Source organism: Oratosquilla oratoria, chromosome 18 (genome assembly GCF_046742065.1).
Source record: "Oratosquilla oratoria isolate Oo_2021 chromosome 18, ASM4674206v1, whole genome shotgun sequence".
NCBI lineage: Eukaryota > Metazoa > Arthropoda > Malacostraca > Stomatopoda > Squillidae > Oratosquilla > Oratosquilla oratoria.
Genome location: NC_134794.1, coordinates 58,113,535 through 58,138,622, shown reverse-complemented (window position 1 = coordinate 58,138,622; position 25,088 = coordinate 58,113,535). Strand labels below are relative to the sequence as shown.

General features: G+C 40.7%; 1 protein-coding gene across 1 annotated transcript in view; it reads right to left on the bottom strand.

The window, feature by feature from the left end:
- Positions 1–8,653: 8,653 nt before the first annotated feature.
- LOC143035271 (uncharacterized) overlaps positions 8,654–25,088 on the bottom strand; it is a 91,602-nt gene continuing 75,167 nt past the window's right edge. The window contains exons 12-17 of the mRNA XM_076202125.1: positions 24,906–25,046; positions 23,463–23,635; positions 23,118–23,322; positions 21,387–21,576; positions 16,756–16,897; positions 8,654–15,233 (exon numbers count right to left, since the gene is read on the bottom strand). Coding sequence (XP_076058240.1) covers positions 11,708–15,233; positions 16,756–16,897; positions 21,387–21,576; positions 23,118–23,322; positions 23,463–23,635; positions 24,906–25,046 — 4,377 coding nt within the window. The 3' untranslated portion in view covers positions 8,654–11,707. The remainder of the gene's footprint in view (positions 15,234–16,755; positions 16,898–21,386; positions 21,577–23,117; positions 23,323–23,462; positions 23,636–24,905; positions 25,047–25,088) is intronic.

Below are 25,088 nucleotides of genomic sequence, written 5' to 3'. Positions count from 1 at the left end.
TGGTCACCTTGCAAAGTTTTGTCGTAGCCAAACGATCGTGTGCAGTAAGTGTGCAGGTGAACATCCTACAGATGCCTGCTCTGCAAATGTGTTTCAATGTGTCAACTGCCCCCTCTAACAACAAGCATGCGTCCACCTGCCGAGATTGTCCCACCTTCAAAATAGAAAAAGAAATTTGTACCAAGAAAGCAACTTGTGGCATCTCTTTCTAAGAAGCATGGAAGCATGTGATGGAAAGACAAGTTACCCCAACTAGTCCCTCCGGAGCAACTTCCTATGCTTCTTCAGTTAAGAAAACGTACAGAACCATTGAAACACAAACTGTAAGCAAGCACTCCGATAAGGACAAAGATCTCTACCCACCTACCAAACAAACCACGCACTCGCACCTTCCTTCCCTGACTATCCAGAGCTTCCATTACGTGTGCCTACACATGTGGAAGAGGATGTTACCATGGAGATTGCCGGCTCCTGCAAACGATTATTATGTCTGATATCCAGCCCACACCGAGCATTGGGGGCAAAACACAGTGGTTACATGGAAGCATGGTCAGAGAGACTGTGAGTGAAACAATGTACTCCCTGGCATATGTCCCCAAATGATGGTTATGATGATTTGTACAGAATGGGGAATATTTGCTGTGTACACCGTGTATAATGTTGGTGAAAGACATCTGAGGAGGAAATGATCGCCCAGATGTTCTTTTAATTTGATTGTTGTACTTCTGGTAGTTATGTTTTTTGGTGCATCTATCCTTATGAATAATCTCGTGCCATCATTGTACATTATTTTATTTTCATGTATATAGAAATCCAGCAGTGGCAGAGCCTCAAACCCAGGACCTCATGATTATGAGTTTAGTTTGTTACTATCTTGCCATGCAAAGTGTATAGTAGCAGACTGGAATCTTCATTGAGAGGTCCCTGGTTTGAAGCTCTGCAAGTGTTGGATTTCATTATTTGAAAGACATTACTGCATCTAGTGACTTATTCCATAGTAATTTTCTTGTGTTGGTCAAGTTTGTCAAAGGTTCTTTTTTCACAGTTGTGGAGAAAGTATAAAGATTTTGGAATTTTGTTGCCCAATATTTGGTGTACTACTATTGCTGTTTAAGGGGTTAGAGGAGAGAGGAAGTGATTGTTGCAGGGTGTTGTGTAAATTGAATATTCTATACTATAAAAATAGTGTTGTTTCGAAATGTTGTTTATTTTGATATAAGGATAGTCTTGGGTGTACATGGGGCTTTATTGTGTTTAGGTGGTTTGTTAGGTGCTACTCTCAGCATCCTTGACACATGTTTACTGAGTGTAGTGGATGTATTGAAAAGGGTTGATGCCACCTTTCATGCTGCCTCATTAGCTTGTTCATTACTGGGATGTTGACATGAGATGGCACCCAGCAGGGCACATATTTAAAGTGGATGGACTTATGTTAGATTTAAGGAGGCTATGTTTGAGGCACTTTTTCTAGCCATTTTTCCATGTGGAGTAAGCAGAGTGGATCCTGAATAGGGATGCTCAGTTGTGTAGGCTGCTGCCAAGCTGTCTTAATTGTTGGTCCTATCATAGGGCTACCGCTCTGTCTTAATTGTTGGTCCTATCATAGGGCTACCGCTGGGCCTATACAGACTGATATAAGGGTTGTGACAAAGGTCTCCCAGAGATAATCATCTGCTCCCACTATCATGCACAGTCTCTGGAGGACTTTTGGTTGTTTGTTGGAAGAATGAAGTTTGTTGGAGAGAAGGTTGACAGTGATTCAGTATACAGTCTGCCTCAGTCACTTCCTTACTCTCAGTATCAACTCAAAGATGGGAGTCTAACTCAGGGGGGTGGGGTGTAGTGAGGAAGCAATTGGTTTCCCTTCAGCCTGCTTTCAAATCCTTCTTCAAGATTGTCTCCCTCTTCTTAGGTAGGAGATAAGATTGAGAGGACCACAAGGCATTGACACAGGATTCATATTAGGTAAAAAAAAACCAATCCCCAACTTTGTCACAGTGAATTCTTGATTCTAGTTCTATAGTTAATTTCATCTTGGGGCCACGTGTTACTATGGGTTCCATATACGTCTTCAGGCTCATCATATACTTCAAGGGGCATTTCTTTCACTTTTTGTTAGTAGATTTTAGGGCAAGATTTAAAGTCCACTTCAAAGTTCAGTAGGATGCGAGTACACCCGAGAATACAATGTTACTTAGTGGGATAATGGTGCAGTCACTGATTGGTGCTTAGGTTTGTTGATAATGTCAATGATAATCATAACCCTCTGTGGAGAATGTTGGCAATTACTCTGGTGTTACCATTACAGAGTGTTTTCTATTCGAAGAGAAATATGGCAGGATGGGGCGGGAGTACAACAGAGGGACTTATGTTTTGGGAGGGCTGTTGTTCCTATCCTCGTTTTTGTTGCTTAGTTATTATTATCATTATTTATTCTGCATATGGGTGATCTTACTGGTGGCTACTGCTCAGCCAGGTCAGTTCTAGGGAGGCTATGTTTAGCTGGATATGGGTGACCTTGCTGGTGGATACTCCCTAGCCAGGTCAGTTCTGGAGAGGTTATGTTTAGGGCTCCTTTTTTTATCCCCTTCCTCATGAGGGGTGTTTAGGGCTCCTTTTTTTTTATCCCCTTCCTCATGAGGGGAAAGTACAGTGGATCCTGAATTGGGGTGCTCAGTTGTGTAAAGTGTTGCTAAGTTGTGTTGCTCCCTAGTCCTAGGGCAACCACTGGGCCTACACTGTCTGCTGTGTGGGTTGTGACTAAAGGCTTCCAGATATCACCATCTCCTGTTCCCACCATCAGGCACCATCGCTGGAGGACTTTTAGATGTTAGTTTGAAGAATAAAGTTGTTTCATTGCTGAAGAAAAGGTTAGCAGTGACTGAATATACTGTCAATTTCAGTTGCTACTCCACGTTCGGCATCAACTCCCAAGTGAGAGAGTCGACCCATGGTCACTATGAGGAGGTGGTGAGGCAGCGTTTTATTTTCCTTCACATCTATTCCATTTATATGTCTGTCTGTCTGCTTCTCTTTTACCTTAGCTCCTTGTGGATGAAGGGCCATCACAGTCCAGTGCATGTGTCAGTAGTAATATAGCAAGACACAGCACCTCCATAGCAATGCTCAACAGCCTGAGCTAGTTTACCCTTACCTGTTCATTTACATGGGAGTGTCCACACATATGAAAATAGAGATGAAAAGGAGAAAATCCTTGGGTCTACATAAATTTATCATCCATTCACAACCATTCTCCATGTGCACCTCTTCATTCCATCTTTAACATATATTTTACACCCAAGGCCCCCTCAAGTCATTCCATCCACCTCTAATTTCCACTCTCTTTTTGCTAGTCTTTATTCACATGTACCCAATCCATCACATTTTTTTTTTCAACCCTATTTTCCAGCTACCTCTCCATTTCACTTCCTTTCTTGCTCAATTCATCCTTGTAATACCCATCCTATTTCTTAAATATCTAATCTCAAATGGATTGAAATTTCTTCTTTCTGCCTCCCTTACATTCCAATCTCTGCCCCATATGGTGTCATAGGGTCAATTGCTCCTTGATATAGTCTTCTCTTTGCATACATCCCTAGATACAGGGTGTTCTGGATAAATTTGATAATTTTTTTATCTGTCATTTTAGAACTATTTGAAGGATTTAATAGCAGTAAAGTGCAATGAATAGTTGATTATGTGTACTATTGGTGGGTGTGAGAGTTAGAGAGCATGGATGACTGGAAAGAACCAGAATATTGGAAGAGAGTGACCTGCATCATGATGATTCATGCCAAATTAAAAAATTCAGAATTCTTAGCTGCACTTGTGTTTTTTTTAATGATATGAAGGCCATGAGATGTGAGCTGGAGAACTGCAACAGAGATGTGGAAGCAGTGGCTAGCAGGAAGGATCATAGCAGGTGTTCTGACTCTGTCCGCACAACGAAATTCGTTGAAAAGCTTAAAAATAAAAATGCACCAAGATCCAGGCAAGGCAATGAGGACCTTGGCGAGAGAGATGGGTGTTGGAGTGGTGACTATGAAGAAAGCCCTGAATGAGAACCTTCTCTACTCCTCATACAAGAGGCACAAGGGCCAACTACTCAATGCCAAGGCCCAAAAGATCTGCCTTACGAAAGCCAAGAATCTCCTCAACAATGTCAAACACCCAGTCAAACTGGGGATGCTCTGGTTCTTCTCAGATGAGAAAAACTTCTGCCAGGACTAGTTGCACAATGCACAGAACAACAGGTGGCTATCCTACACTGCACGAAATCCCGCACTTCATGAAGACCAAGTTCCCTCAAACTGTATTTACCTAGTTGTATTTTGCAGGAGGAGAGCTATGCTTGTAGTGACCCGCAGTTGTATCTTTCCACATCCAGTTCTTTCTTAAAATCATGTATAGTTCTAGCACTCACTGTTTCCTCTTTCAGTTTGTTCCATGTATTTATTACTCTGTGTGGAAAGCCGTTTTTTTCAGATCTCTTCTCTGTCTTAAGTTTCTTCTCATGTACTCTTGTATTTCTTCTGTCCCATTTTAGTAGGTCATCCCTATCAAGAATTTCCAGCCTTTTCATAGTTCTGTAGATGGTTATCAAATAACCTCTTTCTCTTTGTTCTGGGGTTGATAAGTTTAGTTTGTCCAATCTTTGTTCATATGTCAACTTTGCAAAGTGTTGGTGCCATCTTTGTCACTGCTCTTTGAATTCTTTCTATATATATATATATTTGTACTAGGTGTCCATAGACATGCTGCATATTCCAATTTTGGTCTTACCATTTCCCCATCCATGTAGTGAAAGCCCACTTTCATTGATATTATTAAGTTATAAGTTTCTCCATTTTGTTAACCTGTTTCTCTGGTGTCATGTCATTTGAGATAATTGCTCCTAGGTCCCTTTCTGAGTTTACTTTTGTAACTTCCTTTGTACTAATTTTATATTGACCCAATATTCTATTTTTGCTTTTTCCAAATTCCATTATACAGATTGACCTCTCATTAACGGACTAAAGGGGGGTAACGGTGTCTGTTGATGTGAATAATCCATTGATTTGGAGTGGTTTTTGGGCGGCATAGTGATTGCACAGCACTAAACAACAGCACCAAAAACACAGCGAAAACACCACAAACACAGCTAATTAATTAACGTACAGAGGTCAATCTGTACTACGTTTCTTAATGTTGAAATTCACTTTGTTCTTTTATACTCCCATTTCCAGACTTTATCCAGGTCTTCTTGAAAAGATTTGCAATCTTCTTCTGTACTTACTCTCTTCAATAGTTTTGCATCACTTGCAAAGAAGTTCATATAACATTCCACGCCTTCATCCATGTTGTTCATATAAGCAGCAAACATTATTGGAGCCAATACAGAGCCTTGGGGGACTCCACTTATCATATCTACCCAATTTGAGTTCTTTTCTCCTAAATGCCATCCTCATTTTTCTTCCATTCAAGAAATCTTTCATCCATTCCAATAATTTTCCTTGTATTCCACCTATTGTTTCAATTTTTCTTAGTAGCTTTTTGTGTGGTACTTTGTAAAAAGCCTTTTGTAAGTCAAAAAAAGCACAGTGCACAACCATCTCTTTATTATTTCTATTAATCTTGAGTAAAACATATTAAGTTTGCAGTACATGATTTTCCACTTCTAAATCCAAATTGCTTGGGGTTTAGTATGTTGTTCTCCTCCAAGTGTTTAATCCATTTATTTTTGACAAGTCTTTCCCATTTTTTTGCAATTGTGATGGTCTTTTGGTGTGTTTCCAGTGAAGGCCAAGTCATGCTGCCCCATATCTTTGAAGAGGAACTCAGACTCACTTCAGAAGGCTATATTGAGTTGCTGTCTACTGTTGTCAAGCACTGGGTGGAGAGGGTGGCTGTGGGAAGACCATATGTGTGGCAGCAGGACTCAGCTCCCTGTCACACCTCCGGGAAAACCCAGAAGTGGCTGTCCGAGAACTTCTACGACTTCACCAGTCCCAACATCTGGCCCCCCAACTCACCTGATTGCAACCCCATGGACTACTATGCATGGGACGCAGTTGAAAAAGACACCAATTGTACCACCTGCAACACCAAGGACAGGCTGACTGCCAGGATCAAACTGGTGTTCAGGTGTCTCTCAAAGGACACCATGATGGTTGCATGCTGCAGGTTCAGGTCCTGTCTGGAGGCCATGGTGGAGGCTCAGGGCACCTTCTTTGAGTTGCATTTGGCAAAACATCCTCTAAGAGATGGACTTTAAATTTTGAGAATACATAAATTTTTGGCCAAGATATGATGTTTTTCTTTCCTTTCCAAAAAAAGTGTCAAATTTAACTCAAACACCCTGTACCTATTTCTCAACATACTTTTAGCTTCCCCATGATATTTACTTATTTTCCTCACTTTAATTTACCTCCACCCTCACTCCTCCATTCCCTGTTACATGTAACCCAAAATACTTAAAATTATCCACTTCCTCTAGTTTCCTTTAAGACTTACCTTCAGCTCAACTCTAACTCGTAACACCTCAAAATCAATTATATAGTTTACAGATAAATGAAAAGAATATACTCTTATTTTCCTAACAATGTTTACCTTCACAGATTGTGTAAATAATCTACACAAATCTAAAATTGTCCTTAATGCACGCAAAAATAATTAAGATATCTATAACATTTTCATCTTGATTCATCATTAATTTTTTTCTAAACATATTAAACTACAGAATTATTTATATTCACAAGTTTATCTAATTATTTCATTGTAAGTCTTATATTTTTCAAATTCCTTTCACTTCCAACACATTCAAAAAGAAACAACAGAATGATTATTGTATAATTATATTTTTTTCACTAAAGAAAAAATAATAATCAGCCAATTCTTACTTTTTTTCCTTTTAATTTCATTTTGTCATTCTCATAAATTGCCATGTTTCCAAAATATCTTAGCAATACCATGAGCATACTCTCACACACTCCATTCACTTATTACATAAGCATTTCTTAGTCATTAAAAAAATATCAACAACTTCTCATCGTTAAATAATTCCCTATTTCATGAAAACAGTAAAATGGTTGAGAGACTGCTTAATACTAAATCATTGACAATCACAACTTGTGTGTGTGTATATATATATACATATATATATATATTGAATTAACTACATATTGGCAAACGTAACTGAAGGTGGAGGAAGTAGACAAGGAATAATGGGAGAATTTTAATGCTTTAATGTCTTGACCCACAGGGTCTTGATCATAAAGCTAACAATGAAGTAAATCATGTACATTTTATACACAGGCAGGTCATCTCTTGGGATGCCTAGGAAAGGTTGTTGCCACACTCAAATCATTTGTGTATTTATTTTCTTTAACTATTAATAAATTTGTGCCTTTTGCTAAGCTTATAAAACCTTCTGGCCTAGCTATAGGTAGCCCCCTTTCTGCTGTGTTAACCAATTAATGTATGGAAATACTCAAAATGGAAAATTATGTATCAGTAATGGGTAGAAGTAACATATGGTTAAGATATGTTGACGAGATTATTGTAATTGCACCTAAAGAAATTAATATTAACAACAAGTTAAAAAGATTAAACAGTATTAATAAAACATACAGCAGAAATAGAGAACAGAAAATTACCCCTTTTTATACACTATTATACACAGAAACAAAAATGTAAAGTTTTCAGTATACCGCGAACCCACCAATAAGGAAGAGTACATACATTTTTATTTGGGGCACAATAATAGAACTGAAACAGGTATAGTAATAGGCTTCTTCCTCAGAGCATTTTGCATATGTAGTGAAGAGTTTCTGGAAGATGAACTAAATCATATCACAGAAACATTCAACAAACTAAAATATAAAGGTCTCCTGGGTAAATTGAGGAGAAAAAAAAAAAAAAAAAAAAAAAAAAAAAGTAAGAGAAACAAAGATAATAAATGCAACAAAGAAGCCTGATATATCACAGTTCCAAACTCCAATATTAATTCACACCTAGACAGATTCCTCTTAAAAGCAGGCATTATGATAGCTAGAACATCAGGTAGCAGAGTAGGACATTTGGTCATACATAGTAATAATAACCCAACTAATGAAAACAGTATTGTATACAAGATACTATGTAAAAGCTACCCATCATCATATTTTGGCAAAACAGGTTGTGGACTGGATAAAAGGCTATACGAACATAAAAATGATGTAAAAAACCAAATATTTTCTAATTCTATTGTAGGGCATATAGATAAGTATGACCACCTTCCAGAATGGGACAATACAATTGTAATAAATAAAGGTTCAGCTAAAAGATTGAGAAAGACAATAGAAGCAGCTTATATCAACACTAATAAAAACATTAACCATAGAAAGGGTTTTATAAGCTTAGCAAAAGCCACAAGTTTATTAATAGTTAAAGAAAATAAATACACAAATGATATGAGTGTAGCAACAACCTCTCCTAGGCATCCCAAGAGATGACCTGCCTGTGTATAAAACGTCCATGTTGTACTTCATTGTTAGCTTTATGATAAAGACCCTGTGGGTCGAAACATTAAAGCATTAAAATTCTCCCATTATTCCTTGTCTACTTCCTCCACTTTCAGTTACATATTATATATATATATATATATATATATATATATATATATATATATATATATATATATATATATATATATATATATATATATATATATATATAGATACATACATACATACAGTGGTAGGGGAAAGTTTGGGCACAAAATTACAGGTGCCCAACTTTTTACTAAATTAAAAAAACATGAAAAATACCCATTTCCAATCAATATGTTTCAATGCTAGCATCTGTACCGTCATTTGGACGAGACAACATGCACCACTTGGTAATTTTGTTTAGTCATTCCCCGGACCAAGTGGTGTCAGTTTGTAAACATCTCTCACATGGACTAGTCAACTTTTTGCGGTGGTCTGTTTTTGTGCCTCATCATCTCTGTAATGGGAAGTGATAAAGTGCTGGGAAGAGACACAATTATTGTTATTATAACCCTCTATAAAGTGGGTTATAAATATAAAGATATAGCCACCCATGTGGAAATTGGAGTGTGGCAAGTTCAAAAGTGAACCAAGAAATTTCGAGACAGAGGAGGTGATGCCTTTTCTAGCCCCAAGCCTTGCTCTAGTTGGGTAAGGAAGATATCAAATCATATTTCTAAGGTTATTTGGAGGCAGTTGGATAAAGATTCAACACACAGCTCAAAAACTGAAGAAAAATAACCCTGCACTACTGCAGGATGTGTCTAAGATGTATTTCTAATCACTTAGCCAAAGATTCACAATATTGTGTGTTGTTGTGCTAAGGTTCTTCCCCTCTCAAGTGCACAAACCATACGTGATCACATAGCTTTTTGTAAGACCTTAAACCCACGCTATACAGCTGAAGTGGTGAAACATGCACAAAGTGTTATGGTGTGGGGGTGCTTTGAATTTGGAGGAGGAGTTGGCAATTTAGTGTTCCTGAACAAAATGAGTGTAAATCAGCAGTTATTGTGTGATAACCTGTCTGAAAGTTTTGAAAACTGTAATGCTAGCTGGTTTATGCAGGACAGAGCTCCTGCTCACACAGCTCAGTCTATTACCCAGTGGCTAGAGGACTGTGGTGTTGATTACTTCAAAAAGTGGCCTGAGAATTCACCAGACCTAAATAGAGCATGTGTGGCATACCATTAAAAAAACAGCTTCAGGATTGTGACGTTTTGACTGCAGCGAAGTTAAAAATAGAAATACGGGGTATTTGGGATATTATTCCCAACATAGAAAAACTCGCAAGATGTAGCCCAGCATGTCTGGAGGTCATCAAGCTTAAAGGAAAACTGCTTGGCAAATAAGGTACGTCATGAACCATTTAAATATCTTTAAATGTTTATGTTCGTCTCTTGTCAATTTGCACCCAAAGTTTCCGCAACCACTATTTATATATACATATATTATATATACACTATACACACACACACACACACACACATACATATGTATAAACTCTTGCCATAAACAGGTTTAGCATAGGCATTATATAAATTGAAGGAAATCTATGATATCTATAGTGAGAATTCTAATAGATTTATCTTATAAGGAGCATCAGTGGATTCTTTTTCTTTCAAGTCTTTAAGTGGAGGATATCTTCAGTACAATACATTGAATATAACAACTGGCACCTCAGTTCCACCTTTATCAATTCTGCATTTACACTATTTCATCCACATGCAATGTAAACAGACTATTTACATTTACAATATCGAAGGCCTCACAATGAAGAGGGTTCATATATTTAAAACTTGATGTTAACTGCAGTTACCAACATTTGAGCCTTAGCAAGAGGAAAGGATTCACTTTTGTGTGAAACAATAAATACTACGATTCTCCATACGTCTACTCTTTTCACAACATAAAAACATTCTCCTCCTATCAAGCAACTTTCAATCCATCATGCATACGTGCAACAAAACAAAAGAACAATACAAATAAATGATGATGTCTAATGCCAATAGTAATAATAGCAATAAGTACTGAAAAGCTTAGAAATACTGACACCATCAGCAACAGAGCTAATCTATCAGGTGAACAAATGCACAAGTTCTACATAATGCAAACCATCACTTGAAGACTAGGTTAAATGAACGTATCATCAATACTACATGAATACCATTACAATCCACTTTGCTATGCTTCAGTATCAAATACATCACATATCATTTTTGGAGTTGCCTAGGAACTTATGTACAATGACTCCCTAAAGAATGGAAATCAACCTTTAAAAGAGGGACTAACCAGATTCACTTCTCTCAATATGACACTAAGAGCTAATGTATCACATATTTTCAACTGCAGAAGAGCAAGTTAGTGTATTCTAGGGTATTCTATGCCATATTGATACATTTCATGTACACAGTAATCCAAATATAAAAAAAAAAATTATGTTGTACACAACTAAATGTCAAAAATATCAAAAGAGTGAAAACTCAGTACAAAATATCCTTGGCCTCTACTTTGTAAAACTGTCATTCAAAGGTAAGTCTGGTATAACATCATATTTGAAGACATTTTCATGTTGAAAATAGTGAAGTCTTTAAATTAATGTGATTTAAATAATCTGTCAAACATAACAACAAATGCTATCTCTGATGGATAAATTGTTGTCCATAATAAAAAACAAATTTTTATAGAAACATGTGTTAAGTATATCACTTGCATATGTAACAGCATATCAATTTCAGCATAAAAAACCAAGTTTGCCTTTGAACAACAATAAGATTTATGCTTTTTACTGCCAAATAATAACTAATACTGATAACATTATAATAGAAACACATCAAACACAACTAGAAATTAAAATCTTTGGCTTTCCAGAGAGCAAGAGGAAGATATGGAAGGGAAGAAGAGATGGCTGATATTTGTTTTTATTAACTGCTATTTTTGTTTGTGTGTATATCAAAGGGGCAGGCACCGTGTCCCAGTCATACACTATACTTGAAGGATGATCTGACACATTGGTATATTTTTCTGCAATTTCATTTTCTTCACTCTGGCAACACTAATTCCTCTACTTGCTTCCTTCTTTGGTAATCCCTTGTCTCCATTCTCTCATTCTATCCCTCCCCATACTTCCTCCACCTTTCACAGAGCTATACAAAACACACAACATGTACACTTTCTTGAACCTGACCACGTTCCATCTTTCACTTAGGTTTTGGTGCAACACTAGGTTTGGTAGATTTAACTGTTTGTCCTTTTAATGCTGATTTCCCACTTTTCTTCTTACTTACATCCTCTTCTTTCTCTATGTCTTTTTTCTCAAATTTCTGCTGCATTGCAGCCACAGTTCCTGTAGTTGCTGTGAAGGTGGGGTTCCGAGAGGACACTGAACCTGAAGACCCTAAAGGCTTTGAGGGTGATACAAGTTTGCCTGAATTCACTTTGTTCCCACTGGTACTGCCACTAAGTTTGTTGCCCTTCTTAATACCAGGATGGTTATTAGCATTACCTGCACCAGTACTGGATTGTTTCTCTGTAGCCTTAGCTGAGCTGCCTTTATCAGGTGGCAGTGCCTTTTCTTTAGGTGTTCCTTCTGTCCTAGTCACTGTCTTTTTGTTACTCACACCAATCTTACTTTTAGTGTTACCGGATTCCTCATTTGATGTTGATGAGGTAGAGGATGTTGGTGTTGCACTTTGGCTCCTGTCTGCTTTACCTGTTGAGGTCCGTGAAGGCGTAGATCCTCGTACAGATGCACCACTAGCCTTTGATGATGAAGATGATGAGGACAGGTTTGAGGATGTCTTACTACCCAAGGAAGATAATGATAACTTAGATCCTTGGGGAGAAGTGGCTTTTGGCCCTGCAGGTACTTTAGACCCTGTAGGTGTAGTTTTTCCTCCTTTTCCAGACATTACCTTGGACCCTGGTGAAGTTACCTTGGACCCTGGTGAAGTTACCTTAGACCCGGGTCCAGCTACTGCCTTGGATCCTGGTGATGTAACCTTGCCCCCAGATGATGTGACTTTATTGGGTGCAGTAGATGAAGCTTTTGCACCTTTACTACCTTCAGGCTTCTTCACTGTCATTTTGATATCACCCTTCTTGCTACCTGCTTGAGTCAGAACTTTATCTGGGGGGAAAATAATTTTATCTGGAGGGAATGCCACTCTTGATTTAGGAGCACTAGCAGAAGGAATTGTGGATGAAATGTTACTGGTCTTGTTGCTCTGCACTACTGGGGTGGTTACTGTAGGGGTGGTGGTAAATGATGTGGTTGTTGAGAGAGATGAAGTTGTTGTTGTAACAGTTGCTGTTGTAGTTGTGGTTGTAGAAAAGGGTTTGGTTGATGACGAACTTGATACAAAGTTTGATCTGAGGGCCTCAAATGTTTTGCTTGATGTATCACCTTTAGTGAGAGTTTTCTTATTGTCAGCTGTTGCTGTTGATGCTGCTGCTTTCCCTGCAGCAGCACCTGCTGCCCGAACGGCTGCCAAGGACGCTTCTAAGGATTTGGGGTTAGAGGATGAAGTACGAACCTCTGGGGTTGGCTTAGCATTGCTAAAACTGGCAGAGGACTGGACCTGGACACCAGACTGAGTTTTACTCACACCTGATCCCGTACTGCTAGATTTCTTCAGGTATGAAAAGACCCCACGTGGTTCAGTGGTTGTGGTCCTAAAAGACGTAGCACTTTTGGGAGAACTTGTTGTAACGCAAATGGGAGATATTGTAGACGGTGGGCAAGGTGTAATAGTTGATGTGTGAGAAGGTGTGTGGGATGCTGTAGTGGTCGGGGGCTTAGAGGAAAACTCTGAACCGAATTTTTTAACAGGCCAAGAAACCTGCCCTCCACGTGAATTTGTAATACTGTTTGACTGGCTTACAACAACACTATCTGTGGTTTCAATGCCTTTATCTTTGATACTGGTAGGTTTTATGGATGAAGAGTCTGGCCCCTGACTTGGTGATGTTACTGTTTTTTGTTTAGACTTAGTATTTTCATACTCACGGTGAGAGAGTTCACTAACAATCTCTGAAAGTAATCCACCATCTTCTGAGCCCTCAAAACTAGTTCTGTCAGGGTTGGAAACAGGAGGACTGAGTGAGGATGATGATGAAGAAGTAGAAGGATCTGTTGTCACGTTGCAATAAACAGGCTCTGTCCCACCTTTCTCATCCTTCTTTTTCTTTTTAGGCTTACTGTACAGGAAGGAAAAGATACCTTTCTTCCCCTTTCTCTCTGAATTTTCATCAGCAGGTGCAAAAGTAACCTCTTCAAGGGCTGCTTCTGGTGTCTTTTCATCAATGGTGGCATAGATGCTCTCTGGAGGGGACACTTCCCCAGCTGCGAGGGGTGCAACATCTTCGACATTGAGGCAGTCGTCATACAAGTATTCATTTTCTGGTGTACCAGGGATAGCAGGAAGGGGTGGACGTGGTGGTGGTTCTGATGGACGCGTAGGTGGAAGGCTCTTGGGTCGAGGGGCACGCAAAGATCCAAACTTTGGGATGGGTGGACGGACAGTAACTGAAGGCTCTCGTAAGCTGCCCATGCGTGTTAGCTCGATGTGTGCCTGTGTATCATTTTTGGCCAATGGAGTCCATGCTGACTGCTGCTGATGCTGACCTACCTCGCTTCCTTTCTCCTCTGGGACAGAAGCAGCCCATGACACTTTTCCAGGTCGAGGCTGGTCATCTTTGTTGGGGCCAGACTGGATGCCAGCTGGTGCAGGGGGGTCGGGTGCAGACCGAACAGGTACAAGATTGGCGGGTAGATCTGTGGCTTGCAACTGCATTGGTGCTGAAATTTCTAATTGCATTAAACTCTCACGATTTATTTTGGCTGCTTTTCGTGATAGTGTGTTAGATCGTGATAGCTCCTGTTCTGCGACTGTGCCGGGTTGACCTTGTGGTCCATCCACTCTGTCCTTCTTACTTAAGAATGAAGCAAGTCTTGCCACAGCTGAAGCCTTCCCCACTGTACCACTGTTGCATGTGGAAGTGGGGTTGGCAGGAGCAGAATGGTGGAGCATTGTGGCATCAGGGACGGAAAGAGGGCGAGTGGGAGGAGATGGGGCTTTGCGAAGTGCCACTTCCCCTGTCATAGCCGACTGGCTACCTGCACTCTTACTTCCTATCATGCCACCTGTGTGCACTGCACTATATGGTGGAGCAGGTGCAGGTGGAGGCGGAAGGGGTGCAGGCCGGATGACGGACTTGGCTAGGTCAGGGTTAGTGGAGGTTTGGAGGCTTGGCCCGCTTATTTGAGGTTTGGCAATGACCGCACTGTCACTTGGTGCTGTGGCTGACTTTGTTTTCACAGGTGAAGCAGACTCGGATGCTTTTTCGATTTTTGGGGCAGATACAGGTGGAGGTCTTGGGAGCACTGGTGCTGATGTTGGCAATGGAGGAGCTGTAGCTGCAAAAGAAGGTGTGTTTGTGGAGGATGCTATTGCTTGACTGTAGGTGGGTAATCCCTGATTATCCTTTTTGGGTGTAAGGGTAAAGCCCTCATGTTTACCAAAGAATGTGCTAGAAAAGTGTTTTGCTGGGTTGGGACCATCAGAAAGGGCCTTCGCATGGCCATTGAGGAGTGGACTATTGCTCTTGCTGCCTTGTGATGACGGTGGTGTCGGTGATCGCACGGTTCCATTTATTGATACAGGAGAAGACATATCAGTGTGTCGATGTCCACCCTCTCTCTTTCTACCATCCACATGTGGTATTCTGCAAAGTGATACAACAATTAGTAATTTCACAGCTATTTAAGAGCAACAGTGTTACATAAGAGATAAAAATGTGAAGAAAAGTGATAATGGCTACAAATTTAATGTGGAAGTAGGGAAAATATCATTAAAAAGAGACTCAAATAAGGTAGATACAATCTTGCCAAAGTTAATTATACAGAACTGAAACATGGAACATAAGAGAGGAAGAGAAGATGAGTTTGAATGTATTTGAAATGATGTGCCTGAGAAGTATGATAGGGGTTACTAGGCTGGATAGAGTGATGAGGAGGTGAGGAGGTGAGGAGGAGAACAGGGGTGGAAAGGGAGTTGGGAGATAGGGTTGATGAAAGAGCATTAGGATGGTTTGGACACATGGAAAGAATGAGTTAAGAAAGATTAGTAAAAGAAGTGTGGAAGGCAGAGGCAGAAGGAGTGAACATGAGGGGGCAACAAAGGATGAGATGAATGGATGTGGTAAAAGGGGCATTGGGAAAGAGGGGAATGTCTATTGAGGAAGGACGGGAGAGGACAGAAGATAGGAGTGAATGGAGAATGGTTGTGTATGGATGATGCTGTGATGCATGGAAGGGAGTGGGTGGGGACTGGGGGTGAGGAAGTTTGTGTGAAAAATAATTTGATGCAGCCCAAAGGGATTTTCCCCCGTCTTCTCCATTTCTGCATGAGGCCTTGCTATGGATGTGCTGTGTCTTGCAACACTGCTTCTGACCCAGGGCCATGGGCGAGATGCAGGGATGACCCATCATCCAGGAGGAACCAAGATAAGAGGGAGGGAGGGGGATGGATGGGAGTGGAGTATGTGGGGATGGAATGGGTGGGAGTGGATTCAATGCATTTGTTTTTTGGCTACTTCCCTTGTAAGGGAGAAAAGCACTTTGTTATATGTATGTATGTATGAAAAATTTCTATGAGGAAGTGGATTAGAAAGAATTTAATGTTCAATAAGAGAGAAGAAATAAAGATGAAATTAAGTCTACATGATATATGCGATAATAAAACAAGAGAGATAGGGCATGAGAAATGGAGAAAGCTAAGTATGATAGGTAAGAGAAGAATATGAGAATAAAATTATTATACACTAAAAGAGACAGAAAGGCACTTTGGGTGGGGGTTTAATTGACAACTGAAAGCAAAGAGGTAAAATGTGTAGAAGTCTTGATTATAGATCATCTGTTTCAGGAAAAATATGCCAGTAGAATAATGGGAGACTTTAGATTGGAATGTGCAGCAGATTGGAAATATGTTTGGATAATACAAGGGTTTGCAAGAATGACATGGCAATGATTAGATCAGGCAAGTCAAAGTGGGAGGAAGAAAGGCCTTATTTAGCAATGAATCACAGATGATTTATATACTGAAGTCACAACAATACACACCTAGTAATATCCAAACTCCACTTTCAAAGAATACAATCCAATTTTTTTTTCCTCATAATTCTATTGTGTAAAGACCTTAATTATAGGTATGAGAAATCTTTTGAATTCCTTATCACTAGTACATACTTGGATGTGGCAGGGCGCCCTTTCTTTTCCCACCATTCCTTCAGAGTACCACGTGAATAGAAGAGAAGACACAGCAGCAGGACTGTCAGTGGTACAATGCCAAGGAAAAAGACATAAAGGCCCACCACAAATGTCTTGGTTGCTGCAAGTAACATAAATAATTAATTATTACAAACTTTCATCAGCAAGGCACAACCACAAATACTATACATGTAAAGAGATTTCTAATTATTAATTTTATATTATATACAATATATCAAAAGAGTTCTTCCCCCTCACGAGAGAGGAAGCAAGCCAAGAGATGCATTCAAGGGAATTCTAGGTGGTATTGTAAATTACTGTACTTGCCCAGGAAAGAATCGTAGTGGAGAGTTGATGGTAGAAATGTGTCTAGAAAGAGAGTTGACGATAGCAAATACAGTGTTTTGGAAGAAAGTCAAGCATAAGTACACATGGAAGAGGGTGGTGGAGGGAAGGGTGGTAGATAGAGCGCTAATGGATTATGTAGTGGTAAATAGGATTATGATAGGAAGAGTTAAGGATGTACATGTGCTCTGGGGAGAGGGTGGGGGAATATCAGATCATTTTTTGGTGGAAGGTAAGTTGACAGTGGAGGATAGATGGAGAAAGAGGAAAGGGACAAAAGGTAGGGAGGTTCTTAGAGTGAACTCTTTGAATGAAAAGGAAAAGGAGAAGGAGTACGAAAAGAAGCTGAAGGAGGAGTGGGAGGGAGTGAAGGATAGAGTAGAGCTAGGTGTGGAGGAATGGGGATGGTTCAAGGAGGGAGTCATAAAGTGTGCAAGGATGGTGTGTGGAACAAGAAGGACAGGAGGAAATAGAAGAAAGGGTAGTGAATGGTGGGATGAGGAAACAAAGAAGGTTGTAGAAGAGAAGAAGCGAGCTTTCACAGATTGGTTACAAAATAGGATGAGGGAGTCATATGAGAGGTACAAAGAAAAGAAAAGAGAAGTAAAGCAAAAGGTAAAGGAGGCAAAGAGGAGAGCAGATGTGAAATGGGATAAGAGTATGACAGAAAATTTTGAAAGTAATAAAAAGATGTTTTGGAAAGAAATTAAGAGAGGAAGAGGAGGCAAATCAAGTAGAGAAGAAAAGGTAAAAGGTGCAGATGGAGAGATGATAACGGAAGAGAAGGCAGTAAGGGGAAGATGGGCAGAATATTTTAGGGAGTTGCTAAATGTGAAGGAGGATAGTGAGGGAAAGATAGCTGCAGTGGGAAATGCAAAGAAAATGAGAGTGATGAGTGAGGAGAATGGAGGAGAAATAAGGAAGGATGAGGTGAAGGCAGTTGTTAAGATGATGAAAGCAGGTAAGGCACCTGGTCTGGATGGATGCCATGCAGAATGTCTGAAAAAGGGAGGTATAGTGATGGTGGACTGGCTGGTGAGGTTATTTAATGTTTGCTGGAGAGAGGGTAGAGTGCCGGAGGACTGGAGGAGTGCCTGTATAGTTCCTCTTTACAAGGGAAAAGGGGACAAGTGTGAATGTAGTAGTTACAGAGGGATTAGCTTGTTAAGTGTAGTTGGGAAGGCTTACGGGAGGATCTTGATTGAGAGGATTAGGAGAGGAACAGAAGGAGTAATTGGTGAGGAACAGTGTGGATTTAGGACAGGTAGAGGTTGTGTAGATCAGATCTTTGTGGTAAGACAGATATGTGAGAAAGCTATAGGAAAGGGGAAGGATGTTTTTTGGGCTTTTATGGATCTGGAAAAGGCTTATGATAGGGTAGACAGAAAGGCACTCTGGGAGGTTATGCAGATATATGGGATAGGAGGAAAGCTTCTAGGAGCTGTCAAGAGTTTTTATGAGAGTAGTACAGCATGTGTCAGGATTAGAAATGGAGAGAGTGAGTGGTTCGAGGTACAGGTGGGACTTCCTGCGTTATGTCGCCCTGGCTGTTCAACTTGTACATGGATGGGGTAGTGTGAGAGGTAAATGCAAGGGTAGTGGGTCAGGGATTGGAGATGGTTAAAGAAAATGGAGAAAAGTGGGAGGTAAGCCAGCTGTTGTTTGCGGACGACACTGCGCTTGTGGCAGGATCGGAGGAGGGATTGAGGAAGTTGGTGGCAGAGTTTGGGAGAGTATGTGATAGAAGAAAGCTAAAGATAAATGTGGGTAAAAGTAAGGTGGAATATAAGAGAAGAAGAGAGAAGGAGTTTGAATGTGTTTGAGATGAGGTGTCTGAGAAGTATGGTGGGGGTTACTAGGCTGGATAAGGTGAGAAATGAGGTGAGGAGGAGAACAGGGGTGAAAAAGGATTTGGGAGATAGGGTTGATGAAAGAATATTAGGATGGTTTGGACACATGGAAAGAATGAGTGAAGAAAGACTAGTAAAAGAGGTATGGAAGGCATATGTGGAGGGAGTGAACATGAGGGGACGTCCTAGGATGAGGTGGATGGATGGGGTGAAGGGGGCTTTGGGGAAGAGGGGAATGTCTGTTGAGGAAGGAAGGGAGAGGACGGAAGACAGAGGTGAGTGGAGAATGGTTGTATATGGATGATGTTGTGACTGCATGAGGAGGAATAGGCGGGGGGGTGGGGGCCGGGGTAGTATGTGTGAGTAAATTTTGACGCAGCCCGAAGGGATTTCTCCCCGTCCTCGCCTCATATGCAGAGGGGGACGGAGAGGGGGGGTCGCCGATTAAATGAAGCGGCCTTGCTGTGGATGTACTGTGTCTTGCGACACTGCTTCTGACCCAGGGCGGTGGGCAGGGTGCAGGGATGACCCGTCATCCAGGAGGTGCTCAGATGAGAGGGAGGGTGGGAGGGGTGTGGAGTGTATTTAGTTTTTATGCCTTTCCCTTTTTGGCTACCTCCCTTGTAAGGGGGAAAAAGCCTTGGTATATGTATGTATGTAAAAGTAAGGTGATGAGATGTACAAGGGGTGAAAGTGGCAGTAGACTGGAAGTGAGCATTAAGGGAGAGCGACTGGAGGAAGTGGATAGTTTTAGATACTTGGGTGCAAATGTGGCAGGAAAAGGTGGAGTGAAGGTGGAGGTAGAATGTAGATTGAGAGAAGCAAGTAAATGACTTGGTGGATTAAAGAGTGTAATGAGGAATAGACATTTGGGAATGGATGCTAAGAGGAGACTGTATGAAGGAGTGATTGTGCCAACAGCACTGTATGGGGCAGAAACATGGAACATAAGAGAAGAAGAGAGAAGGAGTTTGAATGTGTTTGAGATGAGGTGTCTGAGAAGTATGATGGGGGTTACTAGGCTAGATAGAGTGAGAAATGAGGAGGTGAGGAGGAGAACAGGGGTGGAAAGGGAGTTGGGAGATAGGGTTGATGAAAGAATATTAGGATGGTTTGGACACATGGAAAGAGTGAAGAAAGACTAGTAAAAGAGGTATGGAAGGCAGATGTGGAGGGAGTGAACATGAGGGGACATCCTAGGATGAGGTGGATGGATGGGGTGAAGGGGGCTTTGGGGAAGAGGGGAATGTCTGTTGAGGAAGGACGGGAGAGGACAGAAGACAGGGGTGAATGGAGAATGGTTGTATATGGATGATGTTGTGATTGCATGAGGTGGAATGGGTGGGGGGATGGGGGGTGAGGTAGTATGTGTGAGCAAAATTTGACGCAGCCCGAAGGGATTTCTCCCCGTCTTCTTTTATGCAATGGGGGGACGGAGAGGGGGGGTTGCCGATTTAATGAAGCGGCCTTGCTGTGGATGTGCGGTGTCTTACGACACTGCTTCTGACCCAGGGCAGTGGACAGGGTGCAGGGGTGACCCGTCATCCAGGAGGTGCTAAGATAAGAGGGAGGGTGGAGGGGTGTGGAGTGTATTCAGGGATGGAATGGGTGGAAATGATTTTATGCCTTTTCCTTTTTGGCTACCCCCCTTGTAAGGGGGAAAAAGCCTTGGTATGATGATGATGATGCCCTCGTATCCAAATGCACATTAGCCAAACCCTGCAGGATAAGGCTCTGCATGCATATGCATTGCAACACCAAATATTTATTTCCATATGCAACTACTTTGGAGCATACTTGCACAGCATCTCCAAGTTTAGATCACCAGTTAACAAGCTGCACAATGGAATTTCACAACAGCCATTCCTCTCATGTATTTACCCCTTTGAGTTTTTTTATTATAATCATTTTGTCAGCTTTGTGGACGGCATGTTCAAACTAGAATTGCCACCCCCCTAAATGTGTTGCTCCAGGGCATATGCAACCCACCCTTTGAGGGCCCTGGATTAGGGATGAGATATTTAGGTTTGGGGGAATATGAGGATGCAAACATCAAGTGTTTTTAGTATGTGAGAAATATTTAACAAAATGTAAGGATGTGTCTAGGGTTTCTGTATCTCTTAAAGGGGGTCAAATGATTTTACAATAATAGGGTACGTATGAGAATAAGGCATAGAGCGAATATTTTGAGGTAAATATGGGCCTGCATCAAAGTTGTGTGATGTAGTCATGGTTGTTCAATGTGTATATGAATAGGGTGGTTGGGAAGGTTAACACAAGTGTGCTAGGCAAATATTTGCAGTTTATAGATGAGGGCAAGGAGATATGGGAAGTGGACAGCTGTAGTGTTCTACTGTAAACATATATGGTGACGAGTAATATTTCACTATTGATAATAACAATCATGGTTCTTACCATGTGGGTTGGATGCTGGTCCAGAATCTTGAGATCCCCCGAGTCCTGGGTATTGGCAGTAAGGGGGTGCATATCCCACATGGCAATGGCAGTGACCCAAGCTATTGCAAACACCATTCCCATGACAACTATATGGGCATGGTGAAACTTTTAAGTCTGCGACTGGCAAACATTTTTGGTTAACACACATCTGCAATGATACAGGAGCACATAAAAGGTTAAAGTTCAAACAATGGATGCATGTAGAACATCACTGAGTATGGGAAGCGAGTGTAAAATGATAATAATACACACACACTGCAAAGAAATCTGTTGGGAAGAGATGACAGTGAAAGGTGAGGAGGATTTATGGGAAAATGTATTACTTGACATGACTATAGAACATACAATGACACAAAGGGTAAGAGAAAATACTATAGAGGTAATGAAGAACCACTGAGATCAGACTTAATATTTACAACAGAACCTGAAATTGTGGATAAAATTGAATACAAGACACCATTTGGGAAGAGTGGTCATATGTTAATAGAATTTGAAAGGAAGAATTATTAACAGAGAAATGAGAAATACAGAAAAGGAAGACTGATCAATGACAAAACCTATTTTGGAAGAAGAAAGAAGAAGAAGAAAAAAAAAAAAAAATAATAATAATAATAATGAACCTTGATGTCAGGAAATCACATGGCCCAGACAGAATAGCAAATTGATGAAAGGAATGTAAAGAAGAATAGACAAAATATATAAGTTGCTCATTCAAAGAAGGAAAAATACCAAAGGACTGGAAAAATGCCAATATTGTTCTAATATATAAAGGAGGAAATAAAGAAGACCCAACAAATTAGAGACCTGTTTTCCTTAAAAGCACTGAGGCCAAAATTTATTAAAAAGTTATTAAAAACAGATGCAGCCCGGAGGGTTTCTCCTCATCTTCTCCTTTTCTGCATGAGGGGATGGAGAGGAGAAGAAGGGTTGCCAATTTAATGAAGCGGCCTTACTGTGGATGTGTTGTGTCTTGAAACACTGCTTCTGACCCAGGGCAGTGGACAAGATGCAGGGATGACCCGTCATCCAGGAGGTGCCAAGATGGAATGACTGAAATAATGACTGTAGGAATTGTAGGTGTGGGCGAATGGAAAAAGAGACACTGCAATAGCATACATCACTACAAAAACAAGAACATGTAAAGAAGCACTGTAATAACATTTGTTGCCTAAGTTTCACTGAATGGAAAACTTGTAGCCCCACAGTGGCTGGCAACACATATTTCTCTGGGAACAAACTTCAGACTGTTGTTTAAGTTGTATTAGTGTGGGGCTGTTTTTATGTCACTGGCTAAAAATAGTAGGAGATGAGCAGTCACCAGTAGTCAGCTGTCCATGTGTGAAAAAGTGTAAGAAATACTGATGAAATTGACCTTTTTCAAGCTGACAACTGGCATCTGCTCCCCTCATTCTATTACTGTCATCTGGTGACAAATAAACAGTCCAAGACTATTACAAAACAGACAACAGTCTAATATTTCTTCCTAGATAGATTTATGGGGGGATCTGAGGACTGCTGCAAACCACGGTGGGAGTGTAATTTTCTAGTCAGTAAAACTTAGGCAACAATCATTGTATTTATTATTTCACCTATTCTCATCTTTATGTACAGGCTTGATAACACTTAATACATTCAATGTAGCACCAACATTTTCCGTTACACATACATCAATTTGTGTCTTTTACTTACTTTACCATTTCCACATTTAGCACCATCAGGGACCAAGCCAGGGTCCTTCATGTCAAGTCCCATATCAACAAGAGCCACCCTGCAGGGAATGACAACACCTTTCTTCCCACGAAGAAAAGAATGATCGACTTTGCTCACACTTTCCATGCCAAATTCAAGCCGTTCATTCAAATGCATACAGTGTACCATACCACACCTGACATCTCTGAAAAAAAAGTATGCTTTATTAAACTTGTATGGCTGACACACAAGGGCCTAGTTAGTAAAATTTAATAACAAAACAGTGACTTGAATTTCATGAGACTTTTCCTACAAATTTCATTTACGGTAAAATATGTGACTTACTCTTCTATGCACTTGTAGTAGGTATCATTGACCCAGTTGTACCCACAGTTACCATGCTGGTTGCCCTCAGTGTTCTTTTTATAGCACCGATCATCTGAACTCTTCCCTGTTGGTCCCCATAAAAGACGACACTGTTCTTCATGGGTTCTACACATCCCCTTGAAGCAATATGCCTATGAATAGATGAAAAAGAATAAGATGGTAGGGATACATTGTGGTAGATCCATAGAATCTTATGCTAACTGCATATACAGTGACAAACCATGCTAGATCTCATGGACACTTACATTAACAACTAGTTCTATGTGGGTTAAGGGAATCATAAAACTAACTAATATTTGAAGTGTTCATTAAACTTAACTCTCACTAACATACAATGAAGTTATAGGGGATTGGGGGGTTAGCAGTAGTTATACATACATACATATACCAAGGCTTTTTCCCCCTTACTAGGGAGGTAGCCAAAAAGGAAAAGGCATAAAATCATTCCCACCCATTCCATCCCTGAATACACTCCACATCCCTCTTATCTTAGCACCTCCTGGATGACGGGTCATCCCTGCACCTTGTCCACTGCCCTGGGTCAGAAGCAGTGTCTCAAGACACAGCATATCCACAGCAAGGCCGCTTCATTAAATTGGCGACTCCTCCTCTCCGTTCCCCCATGCATAAAAGGAGAAGACGGGGAGAAATCCCTTCGGGCTGATATTATGACGCTGCCCGAAGGGATTTCTCCCTGTCTTCTATTTTTCTGCATGAAGGGATGGAGAGGGGGGTTTGCTGATTAAGTGAAAAGGCCTTGATATGGATGTGCTGTGTCTTGCTGCATTGCTTCTGACCCAGGGATACAGGGATGACCCTTCATCCATGAGGAGCTAAGATGAGAGGGAGGAAAGGGTATGGTGGATGAGAATGGGTATATACCTTTTGACTTTGGCTACTTCTCTGGTATGGGGGAAAAAGTCCCCTGGCATATAGATAGACAGATAGTAATGAAATTCACATATTACATGAGAAAGGAGTATAAAAACCATGCCTTTCAGCAGCAACACCAAGACAATGGAGGAAAGATGGGTCTCCAAAGACACTGTGATCCCAGAGAAGACCTACCTCTATCCAACTAATGTTCAAAGCAGATTAACCTTCCACTTCCATCTCCATCTACAGGTGTGGCCCTGATGGGCCAGTACCTGGTCTCCTGAATAAGCCCAATACTCGTTCCTTGCTTCACAAAACTTAAACTTTCTTAAAACATATATTCTTATTCTGTTGAGAGCAGCTCACCAACACCTGGCACCCCATCCCCCACATTTTGTGCAAACTGGTGATAGTCCATGCCCAAAATGTACAAGAACCAATACATAAACATACACATCTCTTCAGTTAATCAGGAGTTAACCTCAACTCTTAACACGTATATAACATAACTGTAAGTATACCCACCATCCCCCTAGAACATTCATGTCCATCTTCTTTGTGCACATCATCAGGACAATACTCTGAATCCCCTGAACAATATTCATCCAAGTCACATTCATGTACTGAGGGTCTACATCCGTAGCCAGCTGGTCTAGGGCGGCAAGTCTGCACGGGAAGAAAGGATAATCACCTACAGGATTTTTCTTA